The following is a 13,048-nucleotide window of genomic DNA, read 5'->3' as shown; positions in this document are numbered from 1 at the left end:
GGTGTTGGCTTAAGGAGGAATATAGATGGCCGTGATGATGACCGAAAATTATTCTCTCGGGAGGTAATGTGGTCGCCATTTGATAGTGAGGTATTCCAGATCGGGAGAACAAAAGGACTTGAGTTCCTGTACGTTACCACAATCACACGAGTAGTTAATCATGAAACATACACCTCTGACTTTCTTTTTCCCAGAGAGTTCTTTCTTACTGTTCAAGGGATGTTACAGAGAACTCAGATGGCTGTATGGATGGGGACAGTATATCCGGAGAGAGCCATGATTCCGTGAAACAGATGATGTTACTGCCCCTGATGTCTCTCTGGAAGGAGATCCTCGTCCTGAGCTTGTCTACTTTATTGTCCATGGGCTAAACATTAGTGAGTAATATACTTGGAGGCTGTGGATGGTATGCAAATTAAAGCCCACTCCGTATTCCTCTTCTGCTTCGAGGGCGTCTTGGAGCAGCCCCTGTGATGAGTGGAAATGTCTTGGGAGGTACGAACAAAGGCGCCAATTCAGGAAAGTCTAATTCATGATTTAAATTATGGTGAGTGACCGGGCAATCTAATATCCAAAAGTTATTTTCGGCTGTAGGTAATAATGCAAGAAATGTTCTGAGCAAATAATGTAAGAAATAACACACAAAAAAACGAAATACTGCAAAGTTGGCAAGGAGCTAGGAACTGGATGACCATGTCTGTCGGCGCCATCTTTTCGAATCTTGACTCAGCTGTGACTAAAGTCTTTCAAATAGTTCCATTACTTCTGTTTTGGTAACCTTTTTTTAAACATTTTTACATTTCTTCTTTGTTACCCCATGTGCTATTAAACTCCAGTAGTTTTAGTAGTCTACTTTACTCACTGTCCTGTTTCAGGGAACATTTGTCTTCTCTTCTGTGTTTTCCAGAATATTCCGACACTGGGGACTGTTGCCATAACAATGGCCCTCCATAACTGTGATGAGGTAGCCGTGGCTGGATTTGGTTATGACATGAGTACCCCCCACGCCCCCCTACACTACTACGAGAAGATCAGGATGGCGGCCATCAAACAGGTACAAGTGACCTGACACTGACAACAGCCATTTGCCCCGTCTACGTATTCTCTGTCGACCCCTTAAAGGGTCACAGGGGGCCTTGACACACAAACACACACACACATGCACACTTACATACATCATGGAAACATGAAAATAAATATGTCATCTATTTTGTATACAATGCATTCATCTGACCATGAGGTCACACTGACCTACTGTATAGCAGAAGGTTTGTTAAGATTTCTAGCAGTCCTGTTGAAATAATGGAAGCTGAAAGAGTGGCATGTGTAATATATGTTGTCAGTCTGATAGTTAACTATGGATAATGGTTGTGTCATCCTTACCCAGCAACTCACCTCTCAACTACATGTTCACACGCACACAGTCCACACAGCATCAAAGTGAGAAGAACTGATGGCTTAGTTTGGTGCCAATGTCAAAATAGCTTCATTAAGAAAAACATTTATAAATGTCTTGTTAAACAAGAGGGAAATTTACAGACAAACTGACCTGAATATTTGAACCATAATTTGCACCGTAATTGTAAACTATTTCCAATTAAACCTGAGTTATTCTTTCTAGAGACTTTACTGTGTAGTGAACAGGTGTCTGGTGTATGTTTGGCTATATCTAGAAAGCCTCTGATCTGCTTTTCATGCACTCACTCACCCTGCGTAACAAATGGCACCCTATTCCCTATAGTGCCTATATAGTGCACTACATTTGACCAGGGTCCATTGGGAATTGGCTGCCATTTAGGACGCATGTGTTAGTCTCCTAAGTTAGGTTATGAAAGCCAGGGTTAGGTTAGCCTCGTCGCAAACCAGGCTTCCCTAGTACGGGAAGCCTGGGGAAGTTTCATGGAAGAAATCAGCTAAAGATGGGTGGGAATCCAGTGTAAATCAGTGACGCCTCACAACAAGTCAAACCCATCAAATGCCTTGCTTGGCGGAACTCGAAAGGTGCTCACCAGATTAGTGCTGTATGAGCAAAAGTGCATGTGGACAAAATGTTTTTAACAAACAAGCATTGGTGACAAACATTCTAGAACATTTGCAGCATGCTGGTTCACACAGCATTTCACTGTCATTCAAGATGAGCTAAAGCTGCAGCAAGAGGGGAGAAATTGTCTCAAATGCTGGCCATATGAATGTAATTTGGACATTTCTGGAGTGAAATTTGGCTGTGCAAGCTAGCATGAGGGACAAGATGTAGCTAGCTACAATGAGTTTTGTTTTGAGAAAAGTCAGCTAACCTTGTAAGGTATAACTAGCTAGCTACCGTTAGCTACTAGCTAGTTTAATTTCTCTCACCATTATAACAACACTTTAATAAAAACAGCATATTTTTGACCTAAAAGCTTAGCTGTGATTAGTATCTAGCTTATACAGGGTGATAGGCCACATAGAGCAACTGTACTGTATATCTCCCTCAAACTCAACTCTGGTTCTTTTTTTCATTGTTCCCCTCTAATGAGGGACTGATTTAGACCTGGAACACCAGGTGGATGCAATTAATTACAAGGTAGAACAATAGAATTCTTCTATTGGTTTTTAAACCAATCCATGATTGTGCACCCCTGTACGTGTCAGACATGCTTTTAAGTTATGTAACCAGTAGGTCCCTCAGGTCCTCTGTCACTGGCCTTTTAACAATCCCAAAGCCTAGGACCAAGAGGCATGGAGAGGCAGCCTTTAGTTATTATGCCCCCACCTTCTGGAATAGCCTGCTAGAGAACCTGAGGGAGGCCAAAACTCTGGACATATGTGGACTGTGGACACATCTTTTTAGCTTTTCTTTTCCTTCGGGTACTTTTTAGTTGTTCAGTTTGTGTCATTCTGTTACGCCTGCTCCCTCTCCTCCTCTCTGGTGCCATGCTTCCTATCATTACGCACACCTGTCACCTGGACACACCTGGACACCTGGCCCCTCTATATCTGTCTGTTCCTCAGTTGGTTCCCTGTGTCAGCATTATTGTCGTTTTGTTTTCCCCTGTCCAGACGCTGTCTGTATTCTGTTCCTGTCCGTGTTTCATTAAATGTTCTCTCCCTGTACTTGCTTCTCGTCTCCAGCGTCTGCCCTTACGGAATGCTGACACCAATATTTGAAGCTTCAGGGAGGTTTTTGTTTTCTGTTTTGTTGGTGATGCCGGGCCCGGGTGCCGCTGCCGTAGGAACCAGGGACGCCTCAGCTGGCTCGTCGGGCTCCCATACCTTAGCTGGTTCGAGAGGTTTCCTTGCCTCGGTTGGTAAAAACAATTAAGCTTGATTTGATTTGATCTGATAAACTCAGTCACTGAGTCAGTGTTATTCTCAAAGTCAACTCAGAACATATCAACATGCATCTTGAAGCATAGATTCTGATTGGTCAGACCAACGTTGAACAGTCCTTACCATGGATACTTCCTGTTTAAGTTTCTGCCTATAGGAAGGCAGGAGCAGAATGGAGGCGTGATCTGATTTGCTGAAGGAAGGGCGCTGGGGAGGGCTTTTTTAGCCGTCCCGGGAAAGGGGAGTAACACTTGTCAGTAATTCCATGGCTGTTTTCTACAAGTGCATTTGGAGACTGTATTTTTAATTTACAATGATTACATCAAGATAGCTAGTGAAAAGAAAGTTAGCTAGCTGATTACATTTAATTAACTTAGCTAAACAGTGTGTAAAGTTAGCTAGCTAGCAGCTCAATTGAGTTAGCCTACAAAGTGGCCTACTAATTTGACTGTTTTAACATTTTTCAAAATGTATTTACTTACTTAAATAGGTTCTCCCACTGCCTCTTTTTTTGTGTCCTTACAAAAGCAAAAACAAACATTTCCGGTGGTAGCAATGCGCAGCCAGCAGCCATGTGGATGAATGGAAACAAGCCAAAGAGTTTGTTTGTCACCCCCGCTGGTTAGATCGTGTAGCACTTGAAACTAGAATACACAACAATCAAAATCTTGCTGCTTGGAGCCAGCAGACCATTCAAACCAGGCAGGAATGTTACCCCACCTGATAGGGTCTGTGATTGGCTGACCAGTTCAACTGACTGAGTACCTGAGCAACCTGGTCCCTAACACAGAGGTGTGAAGTGGTCTCTGCCACTGGACAATGGGGTCAAGCTGAGGCGGGTGATGGTAGTCTACCTCGGCAGTAAACCTACAAAGGTTAACTGCCTTGCTCAAGGGCAGAACAACACATTTTTACCATGTCGGCTCGGGGACTCGATCCAGCAACCTTTCGGGTACCTACCCAATGCTCCTACCCGCCAGGCTACCTACCGCCCCATTTATAGAAGACTATAAAGATCATTATGTCATCCTAGGTTCCAGTGATTCATTCATGAAGTGCGTCATTTATACCTGTAGCCTTTATGTTCAAAACCCTCTAACCTTTATCATTAAACCCTCAGACATTCAAACTTTCTCCCTATCTCTGATACTGAAGAGACAAGCTTTGTAGCCTTTTACTGCAGGGGTGCAGAAAGACAACAGGTCGGAAGAACTTTGCACCACCTCAACAAAGCTCACCACTGGATCCTTTCTATGAGGACAAGCCTCCACCCTGGACTGTGCAACCGTGTGTTAGTGTGTCACTGACCATGTAAGTGGACTTTATTAGGGTTCATGTGTATATTCTGCCTCTGTATATAATAGTTCCTTTGGACTGTGTAACTACTGTGTAATTACTACCGTGTGCTTATTCATTTGAGGGTTAAATGTTACTATCTCAGGCCTGTGTACTAGCCACACTAGTCCTGCTTATCTGGCCCTTATGGCATAGTTCAGGGGTACTTTTCATGTTCAGGCTATGAGGTAAAATCTTTCCCCATTACACTCTATGAGCCAAGATGGCTGCCAGCCTATTGTGTCTCACACTCACCCAAGATGGCCGGCCTATAACATCATCACGTCCTGGCCTCTCCCAAGATGCCTGCCCCCATGGCCTTGTTATTGTCTACACGTTTACATCCTTGCATGCTAATGCTATCTATTAGCCTTGCTCGCGCGCTAACTGTATAGCTTTTACGTTGTCTGCCATGTCCCAGAGCCTGTGGTCTACTAGCCTAGCATGCTATCCTGCCTCTGTATATACTGTCCCGTACTACTAGCCTGGTATTGCCTAACATAGTGTGCTACATGTATACTGTCATATTGTGTGCTACATTAGCTGGGTCCTACTAGCCTCTCCGTGTAGCCAATATTGCTAACGTACTAGTACTGCTCATGCTACTGCTATTCCTTTGTACATACTGTAGCCTGTTCTGTTCATTGTGTGCTATTAGCCAATATATTGCTTGCCACTTTACAATGATGTAGTTATTAGCACTGCTATTACTACAGTAGCATTACAATTACATTGTTATTATTGTTATTACTGCCTTTGTAGCTATAACAGTTGTACATTGTCTGATTCTTACTCTCTTGTCTTTTCCTAGACATCCACTAACCCTTTCACTACTACCATCAGTCCAATTCCTATCGCTGTGTGTGTGCCTGTCTGTCTTGAATGTGGAATAAAGCGTGTTCTGTACATCTGTCTCCTACTTGTCATTATCCGCCTTCTAACAGAGAACAGTTGTACCAACATGTTAAACCAGCACCTCTATTGGAGTCCACCGCCAGTTAGTGCCACTCTTTTTCACTTTAGAATCCCTCAGTCCAGAAGGGTTCCAAAAGGCATCTTTGGCGGTCCCCATAGGAGAACCCCTTTGTGGAAAGGGTCCTACCTAAAACCAAAAATGGTTCTTTAAATGGTTCTCTTATGGAGACAGCAGAAGTACATTTTAAGTTCTAGATAGTACCTTTATTTCTAAGTGTTAGGGTTAGGTTGTGAAAGGGTTAGTTTGTAAAGGTTTCGTTTATGAAAGAGTTCTGAGAGGGTTAGGTTCTGAAAGAGTTAGGTTGTGAAAGGGTAAAGTTGTGAAAGGGTTAGCTTATGAAAGAGTTCGGTTGGTCTGAAAGAGACAAAAAGTCAACATTGCGGGGGATCTCTTTGATGATGAGTCCTACAGGTCACTTGACTGTGTTGCTGTGGTATCGGCTGTTCTCTGAACCCTTAGTTACTGGAACATACCAGTAACATCCACCCATCCATCTGCCCACTCAAAGTCCACAGCTATGAACCTTACAGCCAGCCGGTGATTCTGTGTTAGCATTCCCTGCTAAGCGTGTGTCCCTGTCTCCCCTGCCCACCAACATCCTGTCTGTTTAGCTTTGATAGTTTACTTCTCCCCAGTGGAAGTTTACACAAACCTTTCTGTCATGATGAGTCTAGTGGTTACTCTCTTATATTCATCATGTTACTTCCCTGTTCCCACCACCAAACGAGAGGCGAGATGTGGAGTAGGATATGAAGTAGGATGTGTAAAGAAAGTCAAGTGTATAGGAGCCTGTGGGTGCTGAGTTCTAAAGAGGGAACACTACCACAAGCACCACAGTGAGTGTGTCCCAAATGGCACCCTATTCCCTTAATAGTGCACAACTTCAGACCATAGCCCTAAAACAAATTGGGCACTATAGGGAATAGGGACACAGACAGACAAGTCCCTGTGTCTACAGGGGCCATCTGTCTGCTGGTTAAGTACACAGTAAACAGGCAAAGCATCAATTCAGGACTAAGATCTAATCCTTCTACACCGGCTCTGATGCTTGTCGGATGTAGCAGGGCTTGCAAACTATCACAGACTACAAAGGGAAACCAATCTGAGAGCTGCCCAGTGATGGAAGGCTACCAGATGAGCTAAATGCCTTCTATGCTCGCTTCGAGGCAAACAACATTGAAGCATGTGTGAGAGCCCCAGCTGTTCAGGACGACTGTATGATCATGCTCTCCATAACCGTTGTGAGTGAGACCTTTAAACAGGTTAACATTCACAAGGCCACAGGGCCAGATGGATTACCAGGACACGTACTCGGAGTATGCGCTGACCAGCTGGCAAGTGTCTTCAATGACATTTTCAACCTCTCTCTGACCCAGTCTGTAATACTCTTGTATATATAGTGTATGTGGACATCCCTTTGAATTAGTGGATTCCGCTATTTCAGCCACACCTGTTGCTGACAAGTGTATAACACGGCCAAGCAATCACCTTAGACAAACATTGGCAGTTGAATGGCATTACTGAATAGCTCAGTTAATTTCAATATGGCACCATCATAGGATGCCACCTTTCCAACAAGTCAGTTCATCAAATGTCTGCCCTGCTAGAGCTGCCCCAGTCAACTGTAAGTGCTGTTCTTGTGAAGTGGAAATGTCTAGGAGCAACAACGGCTCAGCTGTGAAATGGTAGTCCATATAAGCTCACAGAACAGGACCGCAGAGTGCTGAAGCATGTAGTGCGTAAGAATTGTCTGTCCTCGGTTGCAACACTCACTACCGAGTTTCAAACTTCCTCTGGAAGCAAAGTCAGCTCAATAACTGTTCATCGGGAGCTTAATAAAATGGGTTTCCATGGCCGAGCAGCCGCACACAAGCCTAAGATCACCTTGTGCAATGCCAAGCGTCAGCCGGAGTGGTGTAAAACTAGCCGCCAATTGGACTCTGGAGTAGTGGAAACACATTCTCTGTAGTGATGAATCACGCTCTACCATCTGGCAGTCGGACCGACGAATCTGGGTTTGGTGGAGGGAAATCTTAACGTTACAGCAAACAATGACATTCTAGACGATTCTGTGCTTCCAACTTTGTGGCAACAGTTTGGTGAAGGCCCTTTCCTGTTTCAGCAGGACAATGCCCCTGTGCAAAAAGCGAGGTCCATACAGAAATGGTTTGTCGAGATCGTTGTGGAAGAACTTTACTGGTCTGCACAGAGCCCTGACCTCAACCCCATCGAACACCTTTGGAATGAATTGGAATGCCAACTGCGAGCCAGGCCTAATCTCCCCAACATCAGTGCTCGACCTCACTAATGCTCTTGTGGCTGAATGGAAGTTAGTCCCTGCAGCAATGTTCCAACATCTAGTGGAAAGTCTTCCCAGATGAGTGGAGGCTGTTATAACTGCAAAGGGGGGGGGGACCAGCTCCATATTAACGCCCATGACTTTGGAACGAGACGAGCAGTTGTCCACATACTTTTGGTCATGTAGTTTACCTACATTTTTTAATTAGGGACAGACGTTCCACTAGCGGAACGCCTCACCAATATCCAATCGTATAGCGCGGCGCAAAATACAAATACCTCAAAAATGCTATAACTTCAATTTCTCAAACATATGACTATTTTACACCATTTTAAAGACAACTCTCCTTTATCTAACCACATTGTCCGATTTCAAAAAGGCTTTAGAGCGAAAGCAAAACAGTAGGTGACGCGCCGGCGCATTTCGCGACAAAAAAATTCTAAATATTCCATTACCGTACTTCGAAGCATGTCAAACGCTGTTTAAAATAAATGTTTATGCTATTTTTCTCGTAAAATAGCGATAATATTCCAACCGGGCGACGTTGTATTCGTTCAAACACTGAAAGTAAAACATGGAGTCGTCTCGTGCACGCGCGCTCCAGTGTCATTGTTCTCAGAAGGACCACTCACAAAAGCCCCTGCTGTTTTTCGCCCAGAGACTGGAGAGCTCTCATTCCACTTTTTGGCGCCTTCTGAGAGCGATTGAAAGCCTTAGAAAATGTCACGTTACAGCAGAGATGCTGTATTTTTGATAGAGATGCCCTAGAAGGAGAACAAATTGTCAGACAGGGCACTTCCTGTATAGAATCTTCTCAGGTTTTGACCTGCCATATGAGTTCTGTTATACTCACAGACACCATTCAAACAGTTTTAGAAACTTTAGAGTGTTTTCTATCCAAATCTACTAATTATATGCATATTCTAGTTTCTGGGCAGGAGTAGTAACCAGATTAAATCGGGTACGTTTTTTTATCTGGCCGTGAAAATACTGCCCCCTATCCCAAACAGGTTAAGCAAATAGTCTCCATAGTCCCTGTGCCTAAGAATGCCAAGGTAACCTGTCTAAATGACCTACTGCCCCATAGCATTCACATCTGTAGCCATGAAATGCTTTATACGGCTAGTCATGGCTCACATCAACACCAGCATCCCAGAAACCCTGGACCCACTCAAATTCGCATACCGCCCCAACAGATCAACAGATGATGCAATCTCTATTGCACTCCACATTGCTCTTTCCCACCTGGACAAAATCAACACATGCGTGAGAATGCTGTTCATTGATTACAGCTCAGCATTCAACAACATAGTGCCCTCCAAGCTCATCGCTAAGCTAAGGAACCTGGGACTGAACATCTCCTTCTGCAACTGGATCCTGGACTTCCTGATGGGCCGCCCCTAGTTGGTGAGGGGGGCCCTTCAAGGGTGCGTGCTGATTCCCCTCGTGTAGTCCCTGTTCACCCACAACTGTGTGGCCGTGCATGACTCCAACACCATCATTAAGTTTGCCGACAACACGACAGTGGTAGGCCTGATCACTGAGGCTGATGAAACAGCCTATAGCAAGGAGGTCAGAAACCTGGCAGACCACTCCCTCAATATGGGCAAGACAAATATGCTTTTCGTGGACTACAGGAAATGGAGGGCTGAACACGCCCCCATTCACATCGAAGGGGGTGTAGTGGAGTGTCCACATCACTAAGGACCTATCATCATCCAAACAAACCAACACAGTCATGAAGAGGGCACAACAATGCCAGGACCTCTATAACAGGCAGTGTCAGAGCAAGGCCCTAAAAATTGTCAAAGACTCCAGCCACCCAAGTAATTGACTGTTCTCTCTGCTACCGCATGGCAAACGGTACCGGAGCGCCAAGTCTGGGACCAAAAGGTACCTGAACAGCTTCTAACCCCAAGCCATAAGACTGATGTACAGTTAATCAAATGGCTACCCAGACTATTTACGTTGACCCCCTTTATTATTGAATTCTTTATCTTAATTGTTTTGCACTGACACCCTTGCACTGGATCTGCACACTCACTAGACTCTGCCCACACATTCCCACAACACTAACACTCCACACACTCCAACCCCCCCCCCCCACACACACACACTACATACTCTCACATACACACACTTGCATATTGATGCCACACATAGACCCACTTTCACAATCTTCACATACGCTGCTGCTAGTCTGTTTATTATATATCCTGATTGCCTAGTCACTTTTACCCCTACCTACATGTACATTACCTTTCAAAAGTTTGAGGTCACTTTGAAATTTCCTTGTTTTTGAAAGAAAAGCACATTTTTTGTTCATTAAAATAATATCAAATTGATCAGAAATACAGTGTAGACATTGTTAATGTTGTAAATGACTATTGTAGCTGGAAACGGCTGATTTTTTTATGGAATATCTACATAGGCGTACAGAGGCCCATTATCAGCAACCATCACTCCTGTGTTCCAATGGCACATTGTGTTAGCTAATCCAAGTTTATCATTTTAAAAGGCTAGTTGATCATTAGAAAACCCTTTTGCAATTATGTTAGCACAGCTGAAAAATGTTGTACTGATTAAAGAATCAATAAAACTGGCCTTTAGACTAGTTGAGTATCTGAAGCATCAGCATTTGTGGGTTTGATTACAGGCTCAAAATGGACAGAAACAAATAACTTTTATCTGAAACTCATCAGTCTATTCTTGTTCCGAGAAATGAAGGCTATTCCAATGCGTCAAATTGCCAAGAAACGGAAGATCTCGTACAATGCTGTGTACTACTCCCTTCACAGAACAGCGCAAACTGGCTCTAACCAGAATAGAAAGAGGAGTGGGAGGCCCCGGTGCACAACTGAGCAACAGGACAAGTACATTAGAGTGTCTAGTTTGAAAAACAGACACCTCACAAGTCCTCAACTGGCAGCTTCATTAAATAATCCCCGCAAAACACCAGTCTCAACGTCAACAGTGAAGAGGTGACTCCGGGATGCTGGGCTTCTAGGCAGAGTTCCTCTGTCCAGTGTCTGTGTTCTTTTGCCCATCTTAATATTTTATTTTTATTGGCCAGTCTGAGATATGGCTTTTTCTTTGCTACCTAGCGTTATACAAGATCTTCAGTTTCTTGGCAATTTCTCGGTATTACCTCAATTAACTAAACTACCTAGTACCCCTGCACATTGACTCGATACTGGTACTCCTTGTATATTACCTCGTTATTGTTTTAATTGTGTTACTATTTCTTTTTTATTTAGCAAATATTTTTATTTTTGTATTCTGCATTTCCATGTAAAGTCTACACCAGTTAAATTTGGTGAATGTAACCAATACAATTTGATTTGTTTTGAACCAGATGTCAGTGTGCACTCTCATTGTGTTAACTTGTGTTTTAGTTTGCAGTGGCACAAACCCATCTCAGCACCACTCCCACCCCCCTGCCATGTATAATTGAGAGCTGTGGTAGTACAGTATTCTCTCTGTGGGTGACCCAGGGCCCGTGTGAAGCTGTCATTCCAAGATGAACGCTGGGCCTCACACTCAAAGACCTTTGGGTCTGTGCCAGTAGAACCGCTCGGTCCAACAGGCTATCCTGCCTCTGAATGGAGCAATCACACACAGCTATGTACTGAACAGCTAAGACTGTTCAAACACTTATCATATGCTCTTTCTAATGATACCTAAGGGATTCACTGCACTATTAGACCAAAAGGTGATATCTTGAACCGAAAGGGATTCTTAGGCTGCCCCCATATAATAACCCTTTGAATAACACTTTTTGGTTCCCAGTAGATCTCTTTTGTTTCCAGGTAGAACCCTTTTGGGTTCCATGTAAAACCCTTTCTACAGAGAGTTCTACGCGGAACCCAAAAGGGTTGTACCTGGAACGCAAAAGGGTTCTACCTAGAACCAAAAAGGGTTCCCCTATGGGGACAGCCAAATCACGACACAACAAATATCACTTACACTGAGAGTACAAAACTTTATGAACACCTGCTCTTTCCATGACATAGACTGACCAGGTGAATCCGGGTGGAAGATATGATCCTTTATTGATGTCACTTCTTCAATCAGATAAAAGGGAAGAGAAGAGAGCTTGTGTGGCCTACCACTTCACGGCTGAGCCGTTGTTGCTCCTAGACGTTTCCACTTCACAATAACATCACTTACAGTTGACTGGGGCAGCTCTAGCAGGGCAGACATTTGACAAACTGGCTTGTTGGGAAGGTCGCATCCTATGATGGTGCCACGTTGAAAGTCACTGAGCGTTTCAGTAAGGCCATTCTGCTGCCAATGTTTGTCTATGGAGATTGTGTGGCTGTGTGTTCGATTTTATACACCTGTCAGCAACGGGTGTGGCTGAAATTGCAGAAATTGAAGGGGTGTCCACATACTTTTGTATGTATAGAGTATGATCCCTTATTGATGTCACCTGTTATATCTACTTCAATCAGTATAGATGAAGGGGAGGAAACAGGTTAGAGAAGGATTTTTAAGCCTTGAGACAATTGAGACATGGATTGTGTATGTGAACCAACTCTACCTGAGATTGCCAGTCTAGCCAACAGTACACACTCTTTTAAGCATGGTTCTGTAGATAGCTTTATTATAAAAAAGAGAACTCCCGCACACCCAATGTTTACTGCTCCACATTGTTTATTAGGTCTAATTTTTCATCAGAGACCTGCAGACATCTTCTCCTAAGGAAAATTTTAAAAAATGTATGGCAGTTATATAGGATAGTTATGTAAAGGGTGATGTTTTAGACCAGATACACGATAGCTATTGCCTTTCAACTGTTTGAAAACAGCTATTGGTTTCAGTAGAGGCAAGTATGGGATAGGTTGTTCCTGTAAAGGATGTGGTCGTGGTTGATACTAATAAAAGGTTTTGAACATGCCTGCAATGACACTAGTTTTCCCATCATCATTTACCGTCATGTACCGGCATCTCCAACATCAGATCTTTCACTATGGACGTCGCTGTTTCGAGCAGTGAATGGCTTTCACATTTCGCTCGTGAAGCCATAATAATACATCCGTTATCTCTTTCTCTTATCTTTTGCATCCAACGGCCCACCTTAAAATGGTTTAGCCACAACGTTTAGTGAAAACCATTGTACGGTCATG

General features: G+C 43.7%; 1 protein-coding gene across 6 annotated transcripts in view; it reads left to right on the top strand.

Moving 5' to 3' along the window:
- The window catches only part of LOC115192312 (CMP-N-acetylneuraminate-beta-1,4-galactoside alpha-2,3-sialyltransferase-like), a 101,096-nt gene that overhangs the window by 68,146 nt on the left and 19,902 nt on the right, over window positions 1-13,048 (top strand). For 5 of the 6 annotated variants that reach the window (XM_029750655.1, XM_029750658.1, XM_029750653.1 and 2 more), the window contains one exon: window positions 908-1,054. In XM_029750655.1, the coding sequence (XP_029606515.1) occupies window positions 908-1,054 (147 nt within the window). Of the gene's footprint in view, window positions 1-907; window positions 1,055-4,479; window positions 5,991-13,048 lie in introns of those variants that run through there. The other variant, XM_029750656.1, reaches the window with a different exon arrangement.

The sequence above is a fragment of the Salmo trutta genome, chromosome 4 (assembly GCF_901001165.1).
Source record: "Salmo trutta chromosome 4, fSalTru1.1, whole genome shotgun sequence".
NCBI classification, from domain to species: domain Eukaryota; kingdom Metazoa; phylum Chordata; class Actinopteri; order Salmoniformes; family Salmonidae; genus Salmo; species Salmo trutta.
Note: the sequence above shows the minus strand (reverse complement) of the source record. Positions and strands in the feature narration are given on the sequence as shown.